Source organism: Scyliorhinus torazame, chromosome 12 (assembly GCF_047496885.1).
Source record: "Scyliorhinus torazame isolate Kashiwa2021f chromosome 12, sScyTor2.1, whole genome shotgun sequence".
Taxonomy (NCBI): Eukaryota; Metazoa; Chordata; class Chondrichthyes; order Carcharhiniformes; family Scyliorhinidae; genus Scyliorhinus; species Scyliorhinus torazame.
The window spans coordinates 63897985-63925496 of record NC_092718.1 but is presented as its reverse complement, the minus strand read 5'-3'; the positions used below and the strand labels follow the sequence as shown (position 1 = coordinate 63925496).

Here is a 27512-nt window from a genome sequence, read left to right as displayed (position 1 = left end):
GGAGGTTAATTAAAAAATTCAAAAGTGGCAATGATATATTTTTGTTATGTAAGGTATAAAAGGTTCCAACATCCAAGCATGTCAAGGGAGTTAAGATGTTGTTAATCATTGGTCTAATTGAATGGAGGAATGGGCTGAAAGCACCGAATGGTATCTTCCCGTTCCTATTGGAAGAAGAGCGGGAGAGGGGATTATATTGTGCTGGAATCCTGGCCAATATTATCTTTCGACCGAATGCATTGTTTGAGGTTGACTGTTGTTCCTCCAGTACCGATGTTTCTAATTACACCTGGTTGGTTTGTCGAAAAATAAGTAAAGTTTGAAATTGCATACAGTTCCTGCCAGCTCTCTACATTGAGCGCTTCTCGTTATGTTTCTCCCTGAAGCTGATCTATTGGATTGAATGCTGATGACGTAATGCGGGAGAGAAACAGTGATGCCTAATCTTTCAGCACCCCCAGTCTGCGGACAGCTCCTTCCTTTCAGCACCATTCACTCTCGCCTGCCCGTTGACAGCTCCTTCCTTTCAGCACCATTCACTCCCGCCTGCCTGTGGACAGCTCTTTCCTCCAAACGTGCAAACTGACCGACCATGGATTTTCAGCGAGACTCGGCATTTGCATTGTCTGATTACGGCGTATTTCTGCATCTGAAGTTAAAGATAATAAGGCGCGGGATGTAGACAAACTGGCTCTTTCTCTCGGGGAGTTGTTAGTCTGTTCACATCATTGATTGCGAATTAATTGTTGACCGGGACTCCAGGCATCTAAGCCACCTGCATACGGTATGTACAGGGTAAGTGCGGGATATGCACAACACTGAGCTCTTCAATTCTAGAGGCATTGGACCCTTCAGACTCTCTTAGTCTTTTTGTTTTTGTGGCGAGTTGAAAAAAAGATCAATTGCTTCGAAATTTGTTTTAACAATAGCACATGAGCTGGTTATAACCTGGAGTAACATAATAGAATGCGATTTCTATTTCGATAGAGGGAGGGTGGAAATCAATTTATTTTCAATCAATACAATCGCAAACGAGGAAAATGGAAGCTGCCCCGGAATACTCGCTGTTTCTAGTACGGATCTTGGAAGAATTGGATACCAACCACAGCACAGTTTCCTATCAGGACCTGTGCAAATTGCTTTGTGCTCGCTTTGATTTAACTCATTTGGCAAAGCTGAGGAGCCTGTTATTTTACACCGCCTGCCTGGACCCGAATTTCCCAGCCACTCTTTTCAAAGAGAAATTGCGGTGCAATGTGGACAGTCCTCAGTCCAAGAAGATCATGATTGCCGCCGATATCGTCACCATGTTTAACCTGATCCAAATGAACGGTGGGGTCGCGAAGGAAAAGCTACCTCATCGGCACCAACATAAGGTCAGAAAAAACGAATCTTTTGAATGCTGCCGATCAGATAGCGAAATCTGTCGGCTTCGCTCTCCTACATCCAGCCAGGACTCGGTGCACAGGGAGGATTGCAGTGAACATTCGGAACCTGGAGGCTCGGATGTCTGTCCCGCGTCTGACTGCAAAGATTGCCAACGTCTCATTTGCACTTCAGACCCCAATTTTTTCCTCAGGCTCAGGAATGAGGGGACGGAGGAGAATAAAGGGAGGGCTGCCTCACTCGAACGACTCCAAACGTCCCCAACTTTTAACGGTATCGACCCTCAGGCGTGCGTCATGCAGACCACATATTTCCCCATGGACCCGGACCAGGATTCGAACTCTGATCAAGACTCCCCGGGCGGGAAAAATGACAGGACTGGGACATTTGATTCCAGCGACGAGGCATTCAGCATCACTCCCTGTGTAGCGGGCAGGCCTATGTTCAATGGTGAACTTCAGGACATGCTCCCTTGTGTTGCCAAGCTTGTGCCCATGGACAAGGAGTCAGAGGATGAGGAGAATGGGTCCCACGTTAGAAAACATGGCTCACGTTTTTCCACTTTCTTCAGTAACAGTTTCGAGATGCCCTATAACAATCCTTACTGTGATTCGATTCCATCGACAAGTCAAGAAAAAAGATATGTCAAGCATGAAAGTTTGGATGATCTTCAAGGGACCACCTACTTTGGTCCAAGTACGATTTCACAAGAGCCCCGAAAAGTCTCCTCCAAACCAAACAAACCGGCCCCTTGGCTTCTTAAGAGCTGGAGCCTGAACAACGACACAGCCCAGGACTGTGAACAGTATTTTTCAGGAGAGAAACACAGCGCTCCCAGATATCAGAGCAATGTCAAAGAGGAGTTACTGGCCGAGGCTCGCCAGAGGCAGGCAGCGGCGGCGGCCGATGCCATCAGCACCATGGACAGGGCACAGTCCTACTTCAAACATGCAGGAGGGGCTGGCGAGGAGTCACTGGGACCGGTGGTCAACCAGTTCAGCTGCAAACTGGAGGCGGCTGCTCACTGTAACCAGAGGAAGGCGAAAGATAAAAGTGTCAGCTGTCCATCACAGCCACAGAGTTTCGACAAGACAAGTGTAGGGACCCAGACTGAACAGGCTGTCCGGGGCAAGTGTAAAGAGGCAGTCCAGGGTTATCATCCCAAGTACGGGGAGAAAGTGCCCGTCAAACAACTGGACGAGGACTCGGAGGCCCTCAGTGATGATATCAGTGACATCTTCAGGTTCCTGGATGACATGAGTGTGAATGGGTCCACTGGTCTCCTGCAGTCCTGTTACAACAGCAGCGGTTCCCTGTCCCGCATGCCCAAGTCAGGCTGCGAGAGCCCGGAGCGGACCCCTGTCAAAGCCAGCGTCCCTCATAAAGATATGGCCAAGGGGCATCTCCCTAACCAGCCTGGGGATGAAGAACTCAAGATGAGCGTCTGCAAGCTGGTGCTGAGAATCGGTGAGATTGAGAGGAAGTTGGAGAGCCTGTCCGGGGTCCGGGATGAGATTTCACAGGTTCTGGCCAAACTCAACAAACTGGACCAGAAGATCCAAGAGCCGGCGGCGGAGAAACTCTCTCCGATCAGCAATAACGAGAGTCTCCGCGTCAAAGCCCTGCGAAAAAGTTTGTTCGTCAGGAGATCATCCAAATCCGAAGAGAACAGCGCCACCGAGTCCAAGATCGCCAGCATCTCCAACTCTCCCCGGGACTGGAGGGTCGTGGGCACCAGCAACGAGTCTGGCATCACCCTGCAAGAGGGCAAGCAGCAAGTGCTAACAGACAGCAAGGATTGGCAGCGCAAAACCAGAGAGGTATTTGCATTACTTTCTGACAGTTACCATCTATTTCTCACCCTTGTTTCTTGGAGATTCGCTTCACATGAAACAAGTCTCGTGTGAATAATACATCGGCAACTGATAGCAAATCAACTGCATTTACAGGGTTGGGGGGGGGGGGGGGGGTCATTAGCGTAAGTGTTAAGAGAATTGGAATTGCTTTAGTGAATGTCGAGCAATGATTTAAACGGATCAGGTGATTAAAGTATCACCAGACGGGCAACACTGTGCCAGTGATGAATCTGCTCACTGTTTGATTATCCTAATAAGCAACATAAAAGTCAAATTGGTCGAAAAATCAATGACTATTCATTGCAGGGTGTTGTAAAGTAAGAGAGATGCTCAGACATTGTTCAAGGCGAGTGGAAGTTTGAATGTTTTGAAGTTACAGTCAATGTTATCAATAACGTGTCGGGAAAGGTGAGACAGGAAGTGAAGGTAACCCTTACAGGAAACGCTTTCCAAAGGCAAAACATTGATCGAATATTATAATATCAGATACATATATTAGAATTATATGAATGCCGCTGAATCCAGAATGGGGACCAATAGGATGCAGGGACCAAGTGGCACATTTCGTATCACTCTTTGGCCTCTCTTTTGATGATACCCCTCTTATAATATAGCTATCACACTGAGCAATACCATGGGTGTCCTGTATAAATACCACACACACAAGACTTTACAACATGCTGTCATGGATAGTTGTTGGCACCAGTCTCAAGCAAAGATTTGCTTTCAGGTGCTAACTATGTGTTGTGCCAGTCGGAAATTAGGATTCCACCTGACTCAAGAGGGTAGCAGAGTCTCAGTTAACTTGTCTCCTATGTGTAGCTGATTCTTAATTCTTGATTTACACCACAAATGTTTCGTAACTGAGACCAAACATGCAGCATGCACTTGAGAGAATGAATCTTCCCGTTTCAATAAATTTAATTCTGCAGGCATTGATCTAGACCAGTGACAAATACATCTAATCAAATGGGCGATACATTGATTCTATTGCAGGTTAAATATTTGATGTTAGATCTGGGGTTAATGACACAAGCATCTCTTTCCTAGTATTAGCAGCTTAGAGCTATTGGGAAGTCTATCAAACAACAAAAGCTTAGTTTTAAGGTTGAACGTATTGTCTTTAACCAACTGTAGTTTATGGTGTAACCAATGTGAAGCTGAATCAGCCGAAAACAGCCCTTTCCAGGTGTTACCACACTCAACACCAAATACAATCATATCAATTCCTGCAGAAGGCTCCTCGCAGAGCTGTAAAATGTGCATCGTAACTGAAACAGAATGATATTGAAGAGCAGCTACAGACTGAGGAAGAAGAGACCAATGATGGAGGTGCATAATTTTATATTTTACATGAGGCAGCAGCTGGACAGCAAGGGTTACAGTCTTGAACCATTCTCTACTAGTGGCTGTTGCACATAAACCAATGAGATAGCCCAAAATATAATCTTCCCTAAATGTCCCATAAATATAAGCTCTCGTCACTATATTTCAAATTTCCCATCATTCCACTCATGAATAGTAGCCAGTGTGAGATTAGAACGGTATGTAGTGATTGGTGTATCCTGTCACAGACACAGAGAGATTTTCAGAAAGATGTTTCTCTAAACTGAAGATTGGACTTACTGGACACCTGACGTAGAACCAAAATAATGAACAGAGATCTGTACATTGTACTAAACAAACATGGGTGACTGATAGATATTAGAGGAAACCACAGTGCAATGTTATGGCCACTAGCTTGGTCCAAAAGGAAAATCTTGCAGTACAGTGGGGAGAGAACAGAGAAGTGGGAAAATTGGATTTTCTTTCCATGAGCCAGAAAAAAGTATGACTGGTCAAATGGCCTCTTGCTGTGCTGTATGATTTTATAATGCTATGAAATGCAAACTTATTAATTCATTTCTGAAGACAAATTCAGAGCTGAAAGTTATACCGGTGGTAAAGTTACATCATGAGAAGCTCTTTGTGAATTTCAGATCTACTGGTATTACACTTTCATTTCTGGGTATTCATTCCGTTGTCTGTAATATACTCATTATTATTCAGCTACATGGAATAATGGCAGACCACAAGCAGTCAGTTATTAATATTGCCATATGCCAACCGGAATTGTGACTGATATGGTAGAATTTCAGCACTGTGCAATTTGAGGGTACACAGACTAAGGGATAGGATGACTAAGTTGATTGATACCAGTTTATACCTTGTGTCTTGATAAAAGACATCTTGTACTAACAGTTATCCAACAGGAATCTCCAAGTTATAAAGTGTAAATTCACCCCATCAGTTCAAATTCACTTGTATGGATGCAAGAATACAGGAGGACGTACGTTTTGAAATATTCCCAAAACAATCCCAGCCCTGGTGACCATTAAACAATAAGCACAGCTCTATTCCTCCCTTAAATATATCATTTTTTAAAATATCCACATTTTAATACCACAGACATATAATTTTATTCATTACACCACCAAATATTAAATATATTATCTATATTATACAACTAGGAGTAATATTCCCACTCACCACTGAACTGTAAAATAAAACATTATAAATAGCAGCAATTTTTTTAAGTAATAGGCAAATTGTTCAACATTTTAATAATTAACAATGTGAAAATGATTTGATTAAGTCATTTATGAATTCAGGCACTTTACATCATTGGTATCACAGTAATATTTTCCTCCAATATGGATCATGCTTGTAAACTCATGTTTATTGCTGATCCAGGCTTGTCCTGAGGAGTTGATGGGTCTTTTTGCTGATGGTAATCTCACACTGGTGTTGGCAGTGTTGTTGATCCAGCAACCATAAAGAAACAGTAATACATGTCCAAGTCAGGATGGTGTGTGACTCAGAGGACAACCTGGAGATGATGATGTTCCCAGGACATTGCAACTCATTTTGGAATTTACAGTGCAGAAGGAGGCCATTTGGTCCATTGACACTGCACCAGCCCTTGGAAAGAGTACCCGACTGAAGCCCATGCCTCCACCCTATCACTGCAACCGAACCGAACCTTTTGAACACTAGGGGGAAACTTAGCATGGCCAATCCACCAAACCTGCACATCTTTGGACTGTGGGAGGAAACCACAGAAAACCCATGCAGACAGGGAGGAAGTGCAAACTCCACACAGTCACTTGAGGCCAGAATTGAACCCGGATTCCTGGAACCGTGAGGCAGAAATGTTAACCACTGTGCCATCGAGCCGCCCATCCTTGGTGGTAAAGATCAAATGGGAAGTGGAGAGGATATTGGATTAATCCAGATGAGAAGCTGCAAGGCATACATACCAGTCATAATGTGGCAATGATGCAAAACAGTGCCGGGGCACCAATCAAGTAAACTAGTCTGTTCTGAATAGCACTGAGATTCCTGAATGTAGTTGTTGCTGCAGCCATCCAGGGGTTGTATTCCAAACTCCAGACAAGTTTAATAAATAATAAGGAGATTTTGGAGAGTCACAATAAACAGTTTCTGTTTTATTTTTGTAAGCAGCAGTGTTGATATGAAAGATCCAGAGGTTCAGCATCTGGTCAATGGTGCCCCTTAAATTATGGGTGTTGGGTATTCGGTGGTGGAAGGGGATATTAGCCTTGGCGGTGTTAGACTGTAGATTTACCAAATGACAGTGGAGCTTAAAGGTTCAATTGATGAGAACGAGTGGCAGAAAGTTGACTTGTATTCCTTAAGTTTAGAAGGATGAGGTGTGGCCTATTTGAAGTGATGAAGAAACTTGATAGGATAGACACAGAGAAATAAATTCCTCAGTTGGGGAAATCCAGAATGAGGTGGTGTAATCAGAGAACGAAACCATGCGGCACTTTTTCATGCACTGGTTGGTGGAAGTCTGGAATTTTTTCTTCATAGAACCAAGATGCTGGAAGGTGGGATGATATTGGATTTTCAAGCCTTTGTTAGCTCAATTATTGTTGGGTAAGGGTATTGGGCACATAGAGCAAAGACTAGGAAATGAGGTTGAGGTATAGATCAGTGTGATCTAATTTAGCTGATCAACAGCTTCAAGAGGTGGAAATTATTTACTCCTCTTCCCAGGCTTCTATGTTGAATGTCAGGAACAGGTAATTGGGCTGAAATGGTTACTTATTTAAGCAGTGTAAAAATGACAATGGCCACAATCCCAGGTGTGGATGTTATGCAGATACTGATGTAGCGGAAATGGTCTGATAGATTTTTGGAAAGAGTGTGATTTTTCAAAAATCATCTTATCCTTGAGATGTGGGCAGCACTGATAGGGATGCATAGAGTATCCGGAACACTCAATCACTTCTTAATGTCACACAGACTGAATTTAATTGGATAAACACTAGTATTTATTAAGATAACGATTCTGGGAGGAAATGGAACAGCAATTTCTATCTGCAGTTTTGGCTCTAGACACCAACTCATTTATTATAATTAATAAAATGATGGGGTGGCAGGGTGGCGTGATGGTTAGCACTACTGCCTCATGGTGTCGAGGACCCGGGTTCAATCATGGCCCTGAGTCACTGTCCGTGAGGAGTTTGCACATGCTCCCCACATTAGTGTGAGTCTCAACCCACAACCCAAAGATGTGCAGCCAGGTGGAATGGCCACGTTAAATTGCCCCTTAATTGGAAACATTTTTTAAAAATTAATAAAATGTGTTGTTGGTGAAGCAGGCAGCAGAAATTTTGGCAGCCTCATTTAAATTCTTATCATTCTTTGGAACTAAAGTTTACACAATATTTGCATTATTCATGGTGCATACAGAAACTGTGAATACAGGGGCAGCAAAGGCATCAATTCCTGAGCTTGTTCCCCTCCCACCATTGCAGTAGTTCCCTGCACTGCTTCCCCAGTAGCAGTGCATGTTCTTGCACCGAATGTGTGCTGGCTTTGATTACCAGTGCAATCCAATCTTGCATGCTGGGGAAGACAGCAGTATTCCAGTTTCCACACATAGCACAGGCAGTCTACTTTAGTCCATTTTACACAAGCATTAACAAAGTAGATTATATTTTCACATTACAGAGCTGAGGTTTTTACGCCTTCTCTTTGTAGGCTATGTAAGGATTATTTCAGTACTGTATGTCACTGGGTTTAACAGACAGTGGTAAAGAGGTACGAACGAGAGATACTAGGAATATCAGATAACATCTGAAACAGACTGGGCTAACACCATCAATTTTGACTGATCCCACCTACCTGACAATGTTGGGTACGTTCTGTGTCTTCATAGAGTCATAGGGGTCCACACTACTGATAAGACACTTCAGCCCATCGTGTCTGTGCAAGTTAAAAACAACCACCTGACTATTCTAATCCCATTTACCAGCACTTGACCTATAACCTTGGCATCGTAAGTACACATCTAAATGCTTCTTAAATGTTATGAGGGTCTCTGCCTCCATCACCCTTTCAAGCAGTGAGTCGTGAATGTAGCCCAATCCATCATGCAATCCAGCCTCCCATCCATTGACTCTGTCAACAATTCCCACTGCCTCGGAAAGGCAGCCAGCATAATTAAGGACCACACGTACCCCGGACATACTCTCTTCCACCTTCTCCCGTCAGGAAAAAGATACAAATGTTTTAGGTCACGTGCCAACCGACTCAGGAACAGCTTCTTCCCTGCTGCCATCAGACTTTTGAATGGGTCTACCTCGTATTAAGTTGATAGTTTCTCTGCATCCTAGCTAAGACTGTAACATTACACTCTGCAGTCTCTCCTTCCTTCCCTATGCATGGTATGCATTGTCTGTATAGCATGCAAGAAACAATACTTTTCACTGTATACTAGTACATGTGACAATAATAAAGCAAATCAAAAGCAAGGGAAAAGGTTTCTTCCTGTCTACTCTATCTATGCACCACATCTATACCCTCAGAATTTTACACATCTACCCATTCAGGTTCCTCTGCTCCAAGGAAAACAATCCAAGTCTTTCCTATCTGGGCGAAAAAAAATTTCCTCTGAACCTTCTGCACCTTACCTTAAATCTATGCCCCCTGGTCATTGATTCTTCCACAAAAGGTAACAGTTTCTTCCTATCTATGTGCCCTTCCTAATTTTATACATCTCAATCATGTTCACCCTCAGCCTCCTCTGCTCCAATGATAATGACCCTGTCTATCCAATCTCTCTTCATAACTAAAACTCCCCAGTCCAGGCAACATCCTGGTAAATCTCCTCTGCACCCTTTCCAGTGCTATCACAGCCCTCCTATAAACTTGCGTTCAATAAAGAGTCAATTTCAGAGCTGTGTCACTTGCTTTAGGGCAATTTATAAACAATGGTATCGCAGAAGTTGCTTTAGAAACTTACCTCTACTTTTTGCTGTTTCCCTTTAGCAGGACCTCCACAAACTCCAATTTGCAACAACAACTGTATTTATTTCCCAGGTTCGCATTTTTTCTGTCCTCCTTTTTGACAAAGATTTATCACGAGCTCGCGATCCTTCACCATGTTCTTTTATTCTGTAAATTACAACAAAGGAATAAAGACAGGTTTCGAAGGGAAGCCTTTTAGGGAGGAAATTCAGTCCATATGGACGACAGAGCTGAAGTCAGGGCTGTCAATGGTAAGGTTGGGGCTGGAAGTGCCCACATTGCCAGGACTGTGAAATATGGAATTGAATTTTAGGGCAATTTTATAGTTGAAGCAGGTTGCAGAAGTAGGAAGGAGTGAGATGATAAGCAGATTTATGAATGGGGATGAGAAATTTCAATTGGATGTCTTCGGGGACCAGGAATCATTGTCAACTAAGGGGTAGAGAGCTAATGTTTGAGTATGTTTGGGAGAGGATATGAGTAGCAGAGTTTCATTCACTAAAGTTTATGGAGAATAGAGGAAGGGAGGTTGACAAGGGGAGCATTCAATAATCAGGCCTAAATGTGAGAAAAGCATGATGATCAAGGGTGGATTCATGGGGTCGCCAGAGGTGATGTCGGGAGGGCAGGAAGAGATGGAGTCACCGACTATAACTGGATAGGTAACAGCGGAGCAAATTAAGCAAGAACTACAAGGAACTGGGGACGGTTTAGCTCAGTTGACTGGACAACTGGTTTGTGATTCAGAGTGAGGTCAACAGTGTGAGTTCAATTCCTGTACTAGCTGAGGTTATTCATGAAGGCCCCGCCTTCTCAACCTTGTCCCTCGCCTGAGGTGTGGTGATCCTCAGGTTAAATCACCACCAGCTAGCTCTCACCCTCAAATGGGAAATCAGCCTATGCTCAACTGGGACTAGGGTGATTTGCTTACTTCACCAGGATCTACACATACCCCTTACCTCAGCTCTGTTAGATTCTACGTTAACCAATAAGATTTATTTATCCCAATGTAACAGTCCAAATTGATGGACAATGACATCAGTAAATGGTTGATTTACTTAAAACTAGACTCTGCTCCTGACAGCAGTGAAAGTTGGCTGTCCAGTTAACAACAAGCTGTGAGAAGCTACAGAACTGATTCAATTTCCTTCACCTTGGTTGCCATGACTTTCTTGGTTCAGTCTTTCTCACTCCCTGATCTCTCGGGGCCCTCAGCTTAAATGTTGCATTCTTCTTTGAGAAGTCCATACATTGCAAAAAATTCAGGGCAAGAATGAAATAATGCATGAACAATTTAACTCATTCCAAGTTGAATAATTCATAAGCACTTGTGTTCCTGGCAGAATTAAGCAATCCATGCTTCACAAATAATTACATAGAACCCAAAGTAGAAAAGCATGCCATTCGGCCCAGTTGGTCTGTACCCAGTGTTTATACTCCACAGGAGCCCCGTTCCACTCTAGAGTCATAGAACCCCTACAGTGCAGAAGGAGGCCATTCGGCCCATCAAGTCTGCACCGACCTTCCGAAAGAGCACCCGACTTAGGTCCACTCCCCCGCCCTATCCCCATAACCCCACCTAGCCTTTGGACACTAAGGGGCAATTTAGTATGGCCAATCCATCAAACCTGCACATCTTTGGACTGTGGGAGGAAACCGGAGCACCCGGAGGAAATCCACGCAGACACGGGGAGAAAGTGCAAACTCCACACAGTCACCCAAGTTGGAATTGAACCTGGGCCCCTAGCACTGTGAGGCAGCAAAGTTAACTACCGTGCCACTGTGACGCCCATATACCACTTTCCAGCTTGCACTATATCCCAGTATTCGCTTTACACCCATAAATACATCAGACATATTCTGTAAATCCGATTATCTAAGCCAGTTGGCTATTTTACATATTTCCCATCTTCAGTTTTAAATTCCTGCAAAGCGCAAAGTGTGAATTTAGATTTATATAAAACCTTGTGTTCCACCTCTATCTATAAACAGTGACGTTGTTTGGGATTTTTCTGCAGATGCTCCTGATTAGAGCTCATGGTGTTGTTAACAAGAGCAATGTTTTTTTATCCAAACCTCCTCAGTGTTTGTGTGATGACTAATAGAGTTAATCTGCTCCTCCTGTCACAATGTAGTCAAAGAGTGAGAAAAAAACACTTGGCCAAAAGCTAAATTTGTTAAATGAAAATAAGGCCTGAACTTTGCTTCTACTTCCAGGCAGCATAGTGGTAGCTGGATTCTACATCCATTACTTTTAGTTAGAGTTTCTGACTATCTAAAAGTGTTATGTGAAACTTGATGAGAGTTTGAAGTCTGTCCTGAAATTATAGTTTCTCTTTGGGGATTCCATTTTCCTGAGCTGTGAGGAAGAGGATCTTAAAGACATGAAGAAAGAAAGGATGGAAAACGAGAGTGTGCGTCATCACTACACACAGACACACATCTCTCTCTCTCTCTCCCTCCCTCTCTCTCTCTTTCTCTCTCTCTCTCATACATACACGTAAATCTCCCTCTCACACACACACATCTCCCTCTCACATACACACACACACACACACACACACACGTGCAATTTAACTCAAATATTTCTGTGTCATTTTGGGCCAGTTTGGTGGGATGTTTCCCACTGACTTTGTGGCTGAGATCCAGATAGGTATTCACCCACATTTAGGGTGCGATTTAATGGAAAAGTTTCTAAGTATGGAAGCAAGCGGGAACTGCCACGAGATTCCCAACGCTCGACCTGGCGAAGCCGTCACCGGTATCAAGCATTAATTGGTCCACTTAATGAGGCCCCATGGGCTTCATACCACAAATGATGGTCCTGCCACGCCCTCCAGCACCTTGCCAACAAGGGGAGCAGCAATTAAACCGATCCCACAGAGCAAAGCCCAAACAGATCGCAGCCATGCCGCCGAGGAGACCAGCCCCACGATTCGGGGATGCCGACTTGGCTAGATTGTTGGATGTGGTCGAGCGCAGACAGGATGCCCAGTTCCTTGAGAGGCTCAGAGGGTCAGCCACAGGTCAGCCAGTGTTGCCTGGGTGAAAGTGGCAGCGACATTCAGCTCTGGGAACAGCACCAGGAGGAACGGCACCATAGAACATAGAACATTACAGCGCAGTACAGGCCCTTCGGTCCTCGATGTTGCGCCGACCTGTGAAACCACTCTAAAGCCCATCTACACTATTCCCTTATTGTCCATATGTCTATCCAATGACCATTTGAATGTCCTTAGTGTTGGCGAGTCCACTACTGTTGCAGGCAGGGCATTCCACGCCCTTACTACTCTCTGAGTAAAGAACCTACCGCTGACATCTGTCTTATATCTATCTCCCCTCAATTTAAAGGTATGTCCCCTCGTGCTAGACATCACCATCCGAGGAAAAAGGCTCTCACTGTGCACCCTATCCAATCCTCTGATCATCTTGTATGCCCCAATTAAGTCACCTCTTAACCTTCTTCTCTCTAATGAAAACAGCCTCAAGTCCCTCAGCCTTTCCTCATAAGATCTTCCCTCCATACCAGGCAACATTCTGGTAAATCTCCTCTGCACCCTTTCCAATGCTTCCACATCCTTCCTATAATGCGGCGACCAGAATTGCATGCAATACTCCAAATGTGGCCGCACCAGAGTGTTGTACAGCTGCAACATGACCTCATGGCTCCTAAACTCAATCCCTCTACCAATAAAAGCTAACACACCATACGCCTTCTTAACAACCCTCTCAACCTGGGTGGCATCTTTCAGGTATCTATGTACATGGACACCGAGATCTCGCTGCTCATCCACACTGCCAAGAGTCTTACCATTAGCCCAGTACTCGGTCTTCCTGTTATTCCTTCCAAAATGAATCACCTCACACTTTTCTGCATTAAACTCCATTTGCCACCTCTCAGCCCAGCGCTGCAGCTTATCTATGTCCCTCTGTAACTTGTAACATTCTTCCGCACTGTCCACAACTCCACCGACTTTAGTGTCATCTGCAAATGGCACCAGTGCTGTAAGTAGATCAACAACCTTCACCGGGCCACATGGGTGGATTGGTACCGGCCCCTTGGCACCAGTCACCCTATCTCACAAATCCCCCCCATCCACCTACCGTTCCCCCTCACCCCGACTCCCATCCCCCCCCATCTTCCCCCTCCATCCGCAATGAACAAAGTGTGCAGCTCACGATGCCTTCTCTGTAGGACAAGTTGACCCACAACAGATGGGAGAGGGCCCAGATAGGCGGCGGCCCTGGAGGTCGGGGGGTGGCCGAGGACAGATCGGTCACTGACATAAAGGTTGCCATATGGCGCAGAGGTGAGGACCACCAGCGGCCACCCAGATGACCTGTCACACTTGAATTGTTGATGGCAAACAGAATTATCCTTCCCTCCTGCTGACCACATGTCCATTATCGCACAGAATCTCCATCTGATGGCACAGCCCATCTGGGTGGTCCCCCCCCCCCACACCCCCCGTCTCCCAAGAGAACACCTCAGAGGGGAGCTCTGAGGAGACCACCATATTCACGGCACAGCTTCCATCCCCACCCTCCACCAGCGCAGAGACACACACTTTGGTGGGCAGAAGTGGTGTTCAGGCATCTGGGGCACATTCTGGTGAGCACCACATAGTTGCTGATGCACATCAGGTGGAGGCAGGAATGCCCAGGCGAGACAGCAGTCAGAGGTCTGCTGGTACCCAGGAGCCAACTGGGTTCCAGTCAGATGCTGGGCCCATGGGCCAGGTTTACCCGGAGGTGAAGCAGTCGATATGGTGTGACCGTGTTAATCAGAGGGGGTTGTCAGTGACCTTCCAGCAGTCCATTGCCGATTGCAGGAGTCCCCGAGGTTACGTGTGCAGGAGATGGCACCGGCCATGCGTGACACCAAGGCTAACACTGTGAGGGTGGCGACCACAGTGCACAATGTCAGCGGCTTGGGTGGTGGCATCTCAGGCGTGGCTCAGTCAGTGACGGCCATCGCTGAGCACCTCGACAGCATGACCAAGTCAATGGGGGACATACCCCAGTCCCAGGTGGACATTGTCAGGCTACTCCAGAGCATGTTCCAGTCACTGAGGAACATTGCCATCGGCGTCAACACCATGCTGCAGATATTAGGTAGCTGCCAGAGCTGGCAGAGCCAGATGTCACAGGGGCAGCCAAGGCTTAAGCCAGCTGCCCCGCCATCCCAAGGTGACCCCCAGGGCCCTATGGGCAGTGACCTGGAGGAGGGGGCGCTGGGTGCCACACGGAGCCACCGTATGGAGTGGCAACGGCAGCCACCAGCTTCCCCAAGATCACCCCCCTGACAATGGCGCATCACGGAATCAGCCCCCGGGACAGTGCGGTCTGGCGAGGCACATACTGCCGGCAAGTGGGCTGAGGCCCTCCGGCCCCAAGGCCCCCAGAGGATACCTACCAGGGGTGTCAAACACCACAGGACATGATAAGCAGTAGGCAGCCTCCATCTCGCATGTGCATCCTGGGGACACACCTAGACCCTGCAGTAGCGCAAGGAAGGCTAAGCATGTCGAGGATAACTGAGAGGTCACAGGGGGAAGGGGGGTGGGATGGGTGAAGTGGCGGGGGGAGGGTTTGAGGGAGTGGGGAATTGGGAGTGGCCCCATCAGGGCTGGGGCAAGTTGGAGATACATGGGTGCAGCATTAAAAGCATTGCACCCAGAAATATGATGCCTCTGGCACTTTGTTCCGCAATGCGGGCCGACCACCAATGCCCTGCCCCAGTCGCCCGGGCATGGGGTTCCTGGATTGCACCCCATCCCTTCAGGAACATCACATCATGGGTGTGAGTGAGCACTCAGCAAACAGGCAAGAATCAGACAATGGCATAGATTGAGAGCACCAGGGCTCAGGTCTCAGTGGGTTATCATCACACAACACAACCCCCCGCCATCGACAGTGATCTGTTGACAGCGCTGAGTCAGTTCCATCACCCTGGGTCATACAAACCCTGGGAGGGTGGAACAGGGTGGTGGGGAAGGGGAGAGGGGCAGAGGGGGACTGAGGGGGATGTGGGGGGGGGACGGTGTGGGATAACAGATGAAGCCACTTGCTATCTGAAGCGGGCGAGGATGAGGGCCTCCCTGGCCCTCCGGGCTTGCTGGACCCTCGCAGCTTCTGTCCATCCTCCAGCCTCCGGGTGGTCCTGTGGATCTTCCCCAGGCTTGTCCGCCAGCCCCTCCTGGTCCGGCGCCTCCTCGTCCTTCTCCTCGGAGATGGCCACATGTTCCTCCCCCTCCACCTCCAGCATATCACCCCACTGCTGAGTCAGGTTGTGGAGGGCACAGCAGACCACCACGAAGATGGTAACCCTCTGGGGCATGTACTGCAGTACGCCACCAGAGTGGTCGAGGCATCAGAACCACGTTTTGAGGAGTCTGACGGCACTGTGTATGCAAGGCGACATGTGTGCCGTCTATTACCCCCTGAACCTGGGGCATTCCTTCGATGGTGGAGACAGGTGGCACAGGTGCCACAACATCCCCTTGTTGAGGCGTAGCCTCCTGTGGCACACGTTGTCCGTCATCTATTCCAAGGACCAGCAATGGCTGTACACCTTGGGCCGTCGCTTGTCTCCCCCTCGTGGTCCCTCCCTGGTCTGATGGGTGACTGGGTCCTCAGGGTGTGGGGCGGGGCCCTGCAAACGGGCTACCGCCTTGAGCCTCTGTCGACGCTGCTTCTGCCGCCTTCTCTGGTCCCTGGCCACCTGGCCTGCCAGCAGCACTGTGACATCAGCATCCACTGGGTCCAAGATATCATACATCCCGTGTAGCATATGTAAGGAACTTGAGAGGATAAGAGACTGACATCCAGCATCTTTCACCCCAGGACCCTCCATTCCCCATTGTTCCCCACAATCTTTATGAGGCCCCTTCAGACCTCCCCCATGCTTTATACCCCGCTCATCCTCACTTTCATGGGCATGGCCCCCTCAGGCCCTCACCCTTGGCAGTGCCACCCGGGCACCTTGGCAGTGCCAGGGTGACAGTGCCAAGGTGCCATCCTGACAGTTCCAAGGTGCCTGGGCGCCACCCTGCCCTGTCCCCGACCACCCAGGGGACTCCAATGGCCTGGGAAATCCATCAGGTGCCATTCCGCCTGGTCCACATTTGTATGGACCAGTTGTAAATCGCGCCCAGTCGAGGCCTTGCTGGGGAGACCGGTAGTTCCCAGGTGCTGGGAGAATGCGAATGGCTCATTTAAGTATGCTGATCTGGACCTCGACCAGCGCAGGCAAGATCCAAATTTCAGTGTCTCGTTTGATTCGGTTGGATCTCGCGCGGCGTCGTGGGTGGCACGAATCTCGCAAAAGACCTCTCGTGAGATTCAATCACCTCGCCGCACCACATCTCCCTCTCTCATACACACACATAAACACACACACATTTTCTAAATCTAAATTTAGGGTACCCAATTATTTTGTTCCAATTAAGGGGCAAGTTACCGTGGCCGATCCACCTAACCTGCCCATCTTTGGGTTGTGGGGGTGAGACCCACACAGATACGGGGAGAATGTGCAAACCCCACACGGACAGTGACCCGGAGCTGGGATCGAACCAGGGTCCTCAGCGGCGTAGGCAATATTGCTAACCACTGCGCCATCTTGCCGCCCAACACACGCACCCAGATCCCCACATCTCGTACACACATGCCCACATTTCCCTTTCTCACACAAACACACGCACATACACACGTCTCCCTCTATCAAACACACACACATGCACGCACACCATCTGACCCACAGATGTCTGCACCACAGGCCTTACAGTACGTGGAGATCTGATTGGGGCTTTTCCGCAATGTCATGTTGTATCTCCTTGATCTCATCAGGGCGATGTACCAGCTCCTGGATCCTAACTCATCGCCTCTTTCCACCAGAGGCATTGCCCTGTCTACAGCTGTGAACGTGACAACATCACTTCACCTTTCCTGTTCCGGATGCTTCCGGACAGCCTCTGGTGACATTCATCACATTGAATATTCAGCAGTTGTTCACTGCATTAGACATAACACAGATATCCTATTGGGGACAAGTCTGAGCTCACTCCAGTTCCACTTGGGCCCAGCAAAGCACAGAGAGAGAGAGAAAGGGATAGAGAAAGATCTAACATCAGCTTCTTTTGAGTGGTTGAATTCCTACAGGAATGGTTGCCATGGTGATGGATGCCATGGTGCCTCCCATGTGGCTACAAAGATCTGTCTGAACTTCCCCATTTCCTGAATGTCCAGTTCATGAGTAATGGTGTCTCATTCTGTACGTCAGTGCACCTTACGCAGGTTGCAGCCACAATTCATTTATTCACTGACAGCTCTGGATACTTGCATTTCTCAGTCCGAGTGACAAGGTGGCATTCGGAGGCTTGGGGTACCTGCTTCAACCTCGGCAGGTAACACATTCTTGGCAGCTGAGGACAGAGGTGCCCTGAATTCTGCCAGGACCATTGGGAAACAGACCGCTGGAATTCACAAGGTTTCTTTTTTTGGAGCCTGAATAGATTGAGAGGATTCCCTCTGGTCCAGACTTAAAGTGGCACCCTGCAGCCTCCAGAGTTGGACCAAAATATGGGATGGGGCTTGAGGCAGTGAAGAAGGAGAACGTGCTGGAGACCAATCTACTTCTCAGGATGATCATACCCAGGAAAGAGGAGGAGGACTTCACCACACTGCTCCCAGCAACATGGTCATTTTACAGAGATCAGTAACACCTTCTTCCAATAAAGTCGCTCTCTTCCATCTGCATCACATAATAAAGCATGTGGTGATGCCTAATAACCAGTCCGCTAATTTGTAAGACCTTGAATGGTATGTTTGGGAGAGTGCAGTTACAAATATTAATCAGCAGATAAGAAAGAAAACAGAACTTCCTGGAAAAATACACCAAATGAGATCACGATTGCCTTGATCTCCTAAACAGGCAGAATCACCAGGGTGTGTCATGCCAATCCTCTCATATTGTATCAATGGAGGTTGCTGACTCCTCCACCACCTGTGCCATCTGAGAAGGAATTGACTCCACAATCTGTGCACAAGGTCCACTCCTGCATCAGAGTTCTTTCAAAGACTGTTGCTGAGAATCCTGTTATCTCAGGAAATGCAATATGAGATCATGGAATATTCAGAGGAGCGATGAGGGAGTCACTCACCTTGTGTTTATTAATGGCCTCATTCATTTCTTCTTTTACTCCATATGGTCCTTAATCGAGTGAAGGTGAATCATGCTCCCAGTGACTCAGTCTCTCCATAGAATTCGTACCTCTACTTATCTCAGTTGACCTAGTAAGGTCATGAAAGCATTTCTGGCACTCAATCTCTATATATTTGTCGGGTGGTAGAATTGGCTCTCCCCACCAGTGCTGCCTCCTGCCAAACTGTTAACATATCTTTTTTATAAAGCATAAGCAAAAATCTTTCAGTCCGCAGATCAGTCTTGAATCCTGGTCACATCAGTCCTCCCCTCCAGGTGACGCTCTTAATATCAGCACAGTTCAATCTCTCTCTGCTTTGCCCTTTCTAAGTGACCAGTCTTGCAGCAGCAGATTCTCACTGAAATTCCACCCTGCATGTCCATCAAAGCCTCCGCCACTTCCATCACATTGGAAAATGCAATTATGCCCTGGTTCTCAGCAGTTGAATTTTCCCAATGAGGCTTTACTTCTGAAACAAGCTCACTCAGTAATAAGATGCTTTCTGACAGGCAGCAACTGGATCATAGAAGGAAACAGGCAGAAGTACTATATCATCATTCTAAGTGTCTTATCACCTGTTTGCCCTACTCAGGACATGTTAAGATGGGCCCTGGTGCGTGGCATAGTACATGGCATATGCAAGTCCTGCACTTGTCCCAACTCCAAGACACATGGGTTACGGACAGAAGGGAGTTAATTTAAACACTTCAAATTTCTTTTGGATTTGTTTCCCCCTTTATAAGCGGTGACACAATTTCTATTAATACCCCCATGGCAAACTCGAAATAGGGTGAACTCCAAGGGTTAGTTTATTTGCAAACTCTCAAATGGCGGGAACAGCATGGCAACGTTGCTTCTTGTACATTCATACAATGAAAGAGGGATAGGGAAAATAAATATTTACAGAGAAAAGACCACAAAGTCATTGGAGATACGTTTGAGCCCACATTGGATCAGCAAAGCTGGCAGAAAATCCGGAGAGAATCAGGAAACGCGATTCTCTCCGGAGAGACCGTGGGCGGGATTCTCTGATCCTGAGGCTAAGCGTTGACGCCGTCTTAAGCGCCGTCGTATTTTACGAAAGCGTCAACAGGCCCCCAGGATCAGCGATTCTGCACCCTACAGGGGGCCAGCACGGCACTGGAGTGACTCACGCATCTCCAGCTGCCAATACAGGCGCCATGGATCTGCGCATGCGCGCTGCGATCGGCGCGAACTCACACATGCACGCGAGTTTCCTTCTCCGCACTGGCCCTGACACAACATGGCATAGAGCGACAGGGGCCCGGCGCGGAGAAAAAAAGGCCCCCACTAGGAGAGGCCGGCCCACTGATCGGTAGGCCCCGATTGCGGGCCAGGCCATGGTGGAGGCCCCCCCCCGGGGTCGGACACCCCTCCCCCACCATGCCGCCCCCCCGCAGGATGAACGGCAAGGTCCCGCCGGGTAGGACCACATATGAACGGCATCGGTGGGACTCGGGCTATCTCGGCGGCCACTTGGTGTGGTGAATGTATAATTACTGATAATTCACCAGTGCACTGTGTTATGTTATTAACCCTGTGGGCTCTACCTATGGGCCATTGTGTGGCTTCACCCACAGGGGGTATGTTGGGGCATGTACGGGCTCCGCCCATGGCTCCACCCACTTTACAGGAAGTATAAGAGCTGCTGACCTGCGGGGCCGCCTTCAGTGTTGTACCGGTCACAGGCAGGCTCAGTTCTAAGCTGATTACAACCACGGTTTACTTCTCCACGTGTCTTCGAGTGAATTGATGGTCGCATCACTTGGCCCATCCCACGTGGAAAATCGCCGGGGGATGCCCAACTGGCACCGTGTTGACCGTGCCGGTGCCAATGGCTCCGATTCTCCGCTCACTGGGGAATCGGCGGACCGGCGTCGCATGAGTCGCGGTCGCCGCCCCCCCCACCGCCGATTCTGACCCGGCCCAGGGTCAGAGAATCCCGCCACGCGTTTCCCGATTTTCCACGTCCCTCACCAGTGACTTCACAAGGTTCACGCCCACATAGGGCAAGAATTTCATTGAAATGTTTTTGAATACATTTCAGTGTAATTACCCAGCCCCCCCCCCCCCCCCCCACCACCACATAATACCCCTCACTGAATATTCAAAGCTCACCAACATGACGTCACATCAGTGAGGTTTACAACAGCAATTTGAAGACATGAATCTGTCAAGAGGATCGTGCCAGAAGCCAAAAGGTAAGTATAGCCCCAGGGACATGCTCTGGAACTGCCCCTTGGCACAGGGTGGCAGTGCCAGATTAGCATGGTGCCAACCTGTGCCAAGGGGCAATGCCCAAGGATCTGTGTCAGGGACAGTGCCAGGGTGGATCCCTTGGGGAGCCAGATTTTGGGGCTGGGGTGGTAGTATCTCATACTGTGTGTGATGGGGGGAGAACTATGCGAAGGGAACATACAGGCACAGAGTGCCCTTCGGCGCCAGTTGGCGTGGCGCCAAATACTCCGGTGCCGGCCTAGCCCCTGAAGGTGCAGAGGATTCCGCACCTTCGGAGCGGCCCAACGCCGGAGTGGTTCACGCCACTCCTCGATGCCGGAGTAGCCCGCCCCGCCAGTTCGCGGAGAATCCCGCACACTATGTTGGAACTGTATAAAACACTGGTGAGACCACAACTGGAGTATTGTGAGCAATTCTGATCACTACAATACAGAACAGGCGTTATTGCTCTGGAGAGAGTGCAGAGGAGATTTACAAGAATGTTGCCAGGGCTAGAAAAGTGTAGCTACGAGGAGAAATGGGAAGGTTGGGGAACCAAGAAAGCTGAGGGGTGACTTAATCGAGATGCACAAAATTATGAAGGAAGTAATAGAGTGAACAGGTTAAAATTGTTTCCCTTGGTGGAAAATTCTAGAAGCAGGGCACATGGATTCAAGATAAGTGGCAGAAAATGTAGGTGGGACATGAGGAAGAACGTTTTTATGCAGAGTTTTTATTTTTACAATAACTCACATAAAATCAGGTCACTCAAAGCACTTTACATCCAATTAATTATACCAGAACCATCTTATGTAGCTTCTTATGTAGGCAAATATTATTCTCACCAACAAATGAGGGCCAAGTTTAACTATGGGCAGAGAATGGGTGGAATGTGCCCATTCATATGAAGCCAAAGGATAGTGATAAACCACCAGAACATGATGGAGTGTATCCCAAGGTGCTAAGAGCACCAAGGGAACAGGCTCTGACTATAAGTTTTCAATCCCTCTGATGTGGTGCTATTGGAGAACTACTGCCGCTGTTTAAAAAAAGGTAAAGGGATAGCCTGAACAATTACAGGCCAGCCAGCCTAATCCCGGTGGTGAGCACATTATTGGAAAGATTCTGAATATATAAATTATCATTTAGAAAGGCAGGGATTAATCAAGGATAGTCAGCATGGATTTGTTAAGGGAAGGTCATGCCTGACTAACTTGATTGGATTTTTCTGCGGGTAACAAGAAGGGTCGATGAGGTCAGTACATTTGATGTAGACTACATGGATTTTAGTCAGGCTTTTGACAAAGTCTCACATGACAGACTGCTCGGAAAATTAAAAGCTCGTTGGAATCCAAGGGCAATTATTAAATGGTCTGTAAAAAATATCCTTGAAATCTTATTTTTGTTGTGAGGGTTCCTCAGAGAAGGCGATTAACCTTTTCTGAAACCCTTTGCATGATGATGATCAGCAGAGTATAATATTCATCCGTCTGATTTTAAGTGATAATATTTTCAGAATGTGTTGTCAAAGAGACAAATTTGCAAATGAAGCAATGTGATTTGATGAACTGGTGCAGAACTGTGCCGAGCAACTTTCAAAATAATGTCACACCAGAGACGTTCCACTGGAATTCACTTTTAAAAAGTCAAAGAAAAGGGACTATAGCTTCAGATCAAGCAAAAATATATTCAGTTTAAGGTACACAGCTCTATGTGAGACCAGTTTGCATTCATATACTCTATAAGCACATGGGGGAGAACAGAATAGAATGGCTAGGATAACAGGGTAAGAGGAGAAAGAGAGGAGACCCATGTGGATTATAAACACCAGCATATACAAGATGGGCAGAATGGTCCATTTCTCCCCTGTAAATATGATGCAATGGTCTGACATTTGTCAGACTTACATGCCCAAGAACCGTAAGTAAATTGAGTCCTGGTTCCAGCATGTTAGCTTCATTGGAACTTGCTTTGTCATTTTGGTTCTGTCACCAAACCTAGCTTCAGCTGATTCATCCTTGGATATCAAGCATGCTTATCTAGTTTTTATGGTCGTGGGTGATCCACATGGGTGCAGCATTTGTGTTGCTCTGCGAGCAGAGGTCATGAATAGCACTGTACTGCTCTGAATGAAAATGCGCAAAAAAAACATGGATTTTCCCTGAAAATCTGGGGCTCTTCTTGTTAGAATAAAAGAGATCAAGGGGGTTATTTAATAGGTTTTGTTTTAATCTATGAGGGGATGGAATAGCGAAGATAGGAATACATTGGTTCCGATCATTGAAGGATCCAGAATGAGACAACATAAATGTAAGATTAATGTCAGCGAAAAATATTTGCACAGTGGGCTGTGAGGCTAGGATGAGTAAAGCTCATAGTTGAAGCAAAGACCGTGTCAACATTTAAGAATAAATTAGATAGGAAAAGAGACAAATGGAAAGGGGATGGACACAGAGGATTAGGATTCTGTTTGTGCACAGGATAACAACCAACATGGTTGGAATGAATGACTTGTTTCCATATGATAATCTCTGTAATTCTGTGTCTTATTCGCTTTAGTGTGTTTATTGAAACACTACATTGGTTGAACAAGTTTGTCATTAATGAAGACACATGCTGTCACTCACATAACTGTACGAATATGCTCGTGGCTCCATTTAAACAATGTCTGAGGATTAGTTGTTGTGATGCTTTCTATCAGAACCAAAACAATTAGGCAACTTCACATGAGTTATTAACACTGTTGTGTTGCAATTAAAGTTAAAATTGATTATTGTCATTTAAGCTTCATCCTTAATTATTGCTTTGACTTGGCATGCACTGTCCTGGTGGAATCAGATATAATAGCAAATTCTAAAGAGAATTGGATATATACTTGAGAAAGAAATACTTGAAGGGCTCTTGGGGAAAAAGAAAGGCAGAAAGAATGTTTGGATAGTTCTTTCAAACAGCCAGCACAGGTATGATGGGCTGAACAGCCTCCTCTGGTGCTGTATCAGTTGATGATTCTATTTTAACACATTCATGGAGTGTATAGATATAGGCCGGGATTCTACATTCTGAGCTACTGCTGCCAGTGAGAACGGTGTGGATAAACAGAGAATTCTGCCCATAATATGTACCATAACTACACCCTTGTATTGACAGTGTGCTTTCTTCTGAATCACACATACCAACCAAGCGAATGGACAGAAGGTCCATAGAAAAGACGGAAACTCAATAACAAGTGATAACACAAAAAGTGCCCCAGGGTGGGGTTTGTAATTTTGAATAGAATTAGAATTCCTACAGTGCAGAAGGAGACCATTCGACCTATCAAGTCTGTACTGACTGTCCGAAAGAGCACCCTACATAGGCCCACTCCCCCGCCCTATCCAGGTAACGCCACCTAACGTGCACATCTTTGGACACAAAGGGGCAATTTTAGCATGGCCAATCCACCTAACCTGCACATCTTTGGACTGGGAGGAAACCGGAGCACCCAGAGGGAACCCACGCAGACACAGGGAGAATGTGCAAGCTCCACATCCGAGGCTGGAATTGAACCTGGGTCCCTGGTGCTGTGAGGCAGCAGTGCTAACCATTGTTCCACCGTGCCGCACTGAACAGAGGAGCACCCTCTGCATGATGTTGCTACATTTTCTCAGTATTTTGGAGTTTAAGGGGCGTTACACTTCCTTTCTGACAAGGAAAGAACACTTTGTTGAAAACCACTTTATTCGCCATTTGGAAATCAATCATTTTCTTTCAATCTTCTTTTGTTCAGGAGCAGAGGATTCAATACCAGATTTTGGTTTAAATACTCCAAAACCTGACTATTCCAATCAAGACCTCAGCGACATCTTTAGATTTGTAGAGAATTCTTTAAAATATAGTCCCACCTTGCCCTGGCACCAACAGTTAGGGTATCTCTGGGGAATCTGGAAATGATTGAATTCTCACACTAAATTTCTACATTCTGATTAATTTCAAGTACTTTTGCACTTCGCCAATTAGGGAAAAAGTGGGGTTTCAACAAAAAAAAACAGTCGACAGTTTTCCAAAGGCTAAGTTAACAGTCACTCACTAAGGCACTGTACACCTCCGCTAACTCTTCCAGATTGTTACGACACCCTGGGCTAGTATACGGTTAATTCCAGCCCCACTTTAAAAAATAAATTCCAATTAAGGGGCAATTTAGCATGGCCAATCTACCTACCCTGCACCTCTTTGGGTTGTGAGGGTGAGACCCACGAAAACACGGGGAGAATGTGCTCCACATGACCAGTGACCCGGGACTGGGATCAAACCCGGGTCCTCAAAGTTGTGAGGCAGCAGTGCTAACCACTGGGCCACCGTGCCACCCCAATTCCAGCCCACTTGACCCAGCATCACAACACAAATGAATTAACCAATAATCCTTCGAAAAATACACAAAGTCTTTGGTCCTTGGCTGCCCAATGTTTACAGTCACCAGGTTTGTAAATGTAAACACAATTACTTTTTATTAATAAGAAGAATTGCAATGAAATATGCAGCAAATAAAACTGGTTAACTATTATCTAATCCGAAATTCCCTGCTTTAACTTTGCCCCCACCCTCTACATGCGCACACAAGACAGACAAAGACAGAGGAGAAGAAAGGGGTAAAATATCATAAGTTAATGAGAAAAAGAGTCTTTGTTTCAGAAGGGTGTTTCCAGAACCTTACACCTCTTCATACTCTATTTTCAGTCCGAGGCTTTACTGTAGATTCATTCAAGGCCCTGTAGTTTCAGAAATACAACACCCATAGCCTTTCTAGAGCACGAGAGAGAGTCGTGGGGTTGGATTCTCAGCTGTCGGGATTTCCCAACGACGTGGGGCTGCCTACGATGGGAAACCCCATTGGCCGGCTGGCGAGGTGGAGAATCCCAGGAGTGCGCCGCACCAGAAATCTGGCGCAGCGGGATGGAGAATCCCACCCCTGGTCTTTGTTTTCAGCCTGTAATGGTTTTCCTATAGATTCATTCATTCAGGTTCCCTGCAATGCCAGAAATGCAGCACTCACAGTCTTTCTGGAGAAAACAGGGAGGAGAGAGAGAGGGTCCTTGGCCCTGTGCTTCCAGGAGTCAAACTGAGTTCCTTGGGACACTGAAAATCATTCCACTGGGACAGGATCCAATCACCACTTGCTACCGAGCAGAGTACGGCCTTTTAGCCAATTAATTGACCACCAGCCAATCAATCAAACTGAGTCTCAATCCATCTCTCTCTGGTGCCAAAAAGTCTGAAGCTCCTGTTTAATCGAGCAGAGACGAGCAGAGTGTCCCCCTCTGTAATTTCTGAACTCCTCATTCGCTCTGCTGCTTGACTTGTAGATACATGTCCATTAATCACCCATGGATCAAAAATGATAACAGCAAAATGAAAGAAAGGGGATATAAGGGAATAAACAAGAAGGACCCTTACAAGATACAGTTCACACTGACACTGGGAATAATTTTCATTGGTGGTACGTTTTCAAAATGGATACACCATAATTGTCATAATTGTTCACCAAATTAGACAGCCATCAAAAGAGGCAGCATTGTTATCCAATTGTGGCTCAGTTGTGTTTGATCTCCTCTACTGGCTGCATTCTGCCTCTCACTGGCCATCTTGTCAGACTCCATATGGAGGGTTCCATGTAGAATAGATTGCTCAAAAGGTGCTGTTTGCCCTCCTGATGTCACTGTAACTGCAGGTTGGCAAACATAGCTGTTGAAGATGGTCCACTTCACACAGGAGGTTTCACCAGCCAAGCCCTGGTGGCACCAAACCACTACGATAAATGACTGTCTGACTAACTGTAATATTGGATCATTCTTGATCATCACCTCAATGAAACACTGCATGAAGGAGGAGATCCTAGAGTCAGTGTTGCCTCATCAGCTACAGCTGCCAAGATGCTACCAACCATTTCTGCAGACCTTGGCGCATGCCCACCAAGCAATGATCGCAATGATCAATCCTCACAGACTCTGGGTTGACTGGGATGTGGATACAGAACTGTGCTCTCTGCTGCGATATTACCTGCGGCCGGCATGCGACACAGGCAAGAGCAGGCAGAGACAGAAATGGCGAGATGTGGCCTGACACACCTCGTGCTAACCTATGGTGGTTGTGGCTCAGAGTGGCACTGAAGGCAATGGTCTTGCAAACTTGAACTGATCGCCATGACGTCCACAGCCATAATGCTGAGGGTGAGGGAGGGTGAATGCTGAGCTGCTCCATCAAACATGGCTGAAAGTTTATCCCCACACCTGGAATTTCCTTTCCACAAGGTTATCCCTGCCACTTCTGAGTTCGGTGCTTATCGGTCATGGCAATGCTTCTTCATAGACCGAGATGTTTTTAAAATATTTCCATGGCTTTCAGGATGTTTGCCTCCTATTGCTACACCACTCTTTAATTGGCCATTCCCGTACACTGGGCAAAGATGTCATCCCCCTTCCTATCATTGATGTTGCACCTGAATCTACCTGAGCCTGTAAACTATTACTTTAAA

The 27512-nt window shown here is 46.8% G+C and overlaps 1 protein-coding gene across 2 annotated transcripts in view; it reads left to right on the top strand.

The window, feature by feature from the left end:
• Positions 1 to 247: 247 nt before the first annotated feature.
• minar1 (membrane integral NOTCH2 associated receptor 1) overlaps positions 248 to 27512 on the top strand; it is a 66029-nt gene continuing 38764 nt past the window's right edge. For both annotated transcript variants that reach the window (XM_072468795.1, XM_072468793.1), the window contains exon 1: positions 248 to 3206. In XM_072468795.1, the coding sequence (XP_072324896.1) occupies positions 1041 to 3206 (2166 nt within the window). In that variant the 5' untranslated portion in view covers positions 248 to 1040. The remainder of the gene's footprint in view (positions 3207 to 27512) is intronic.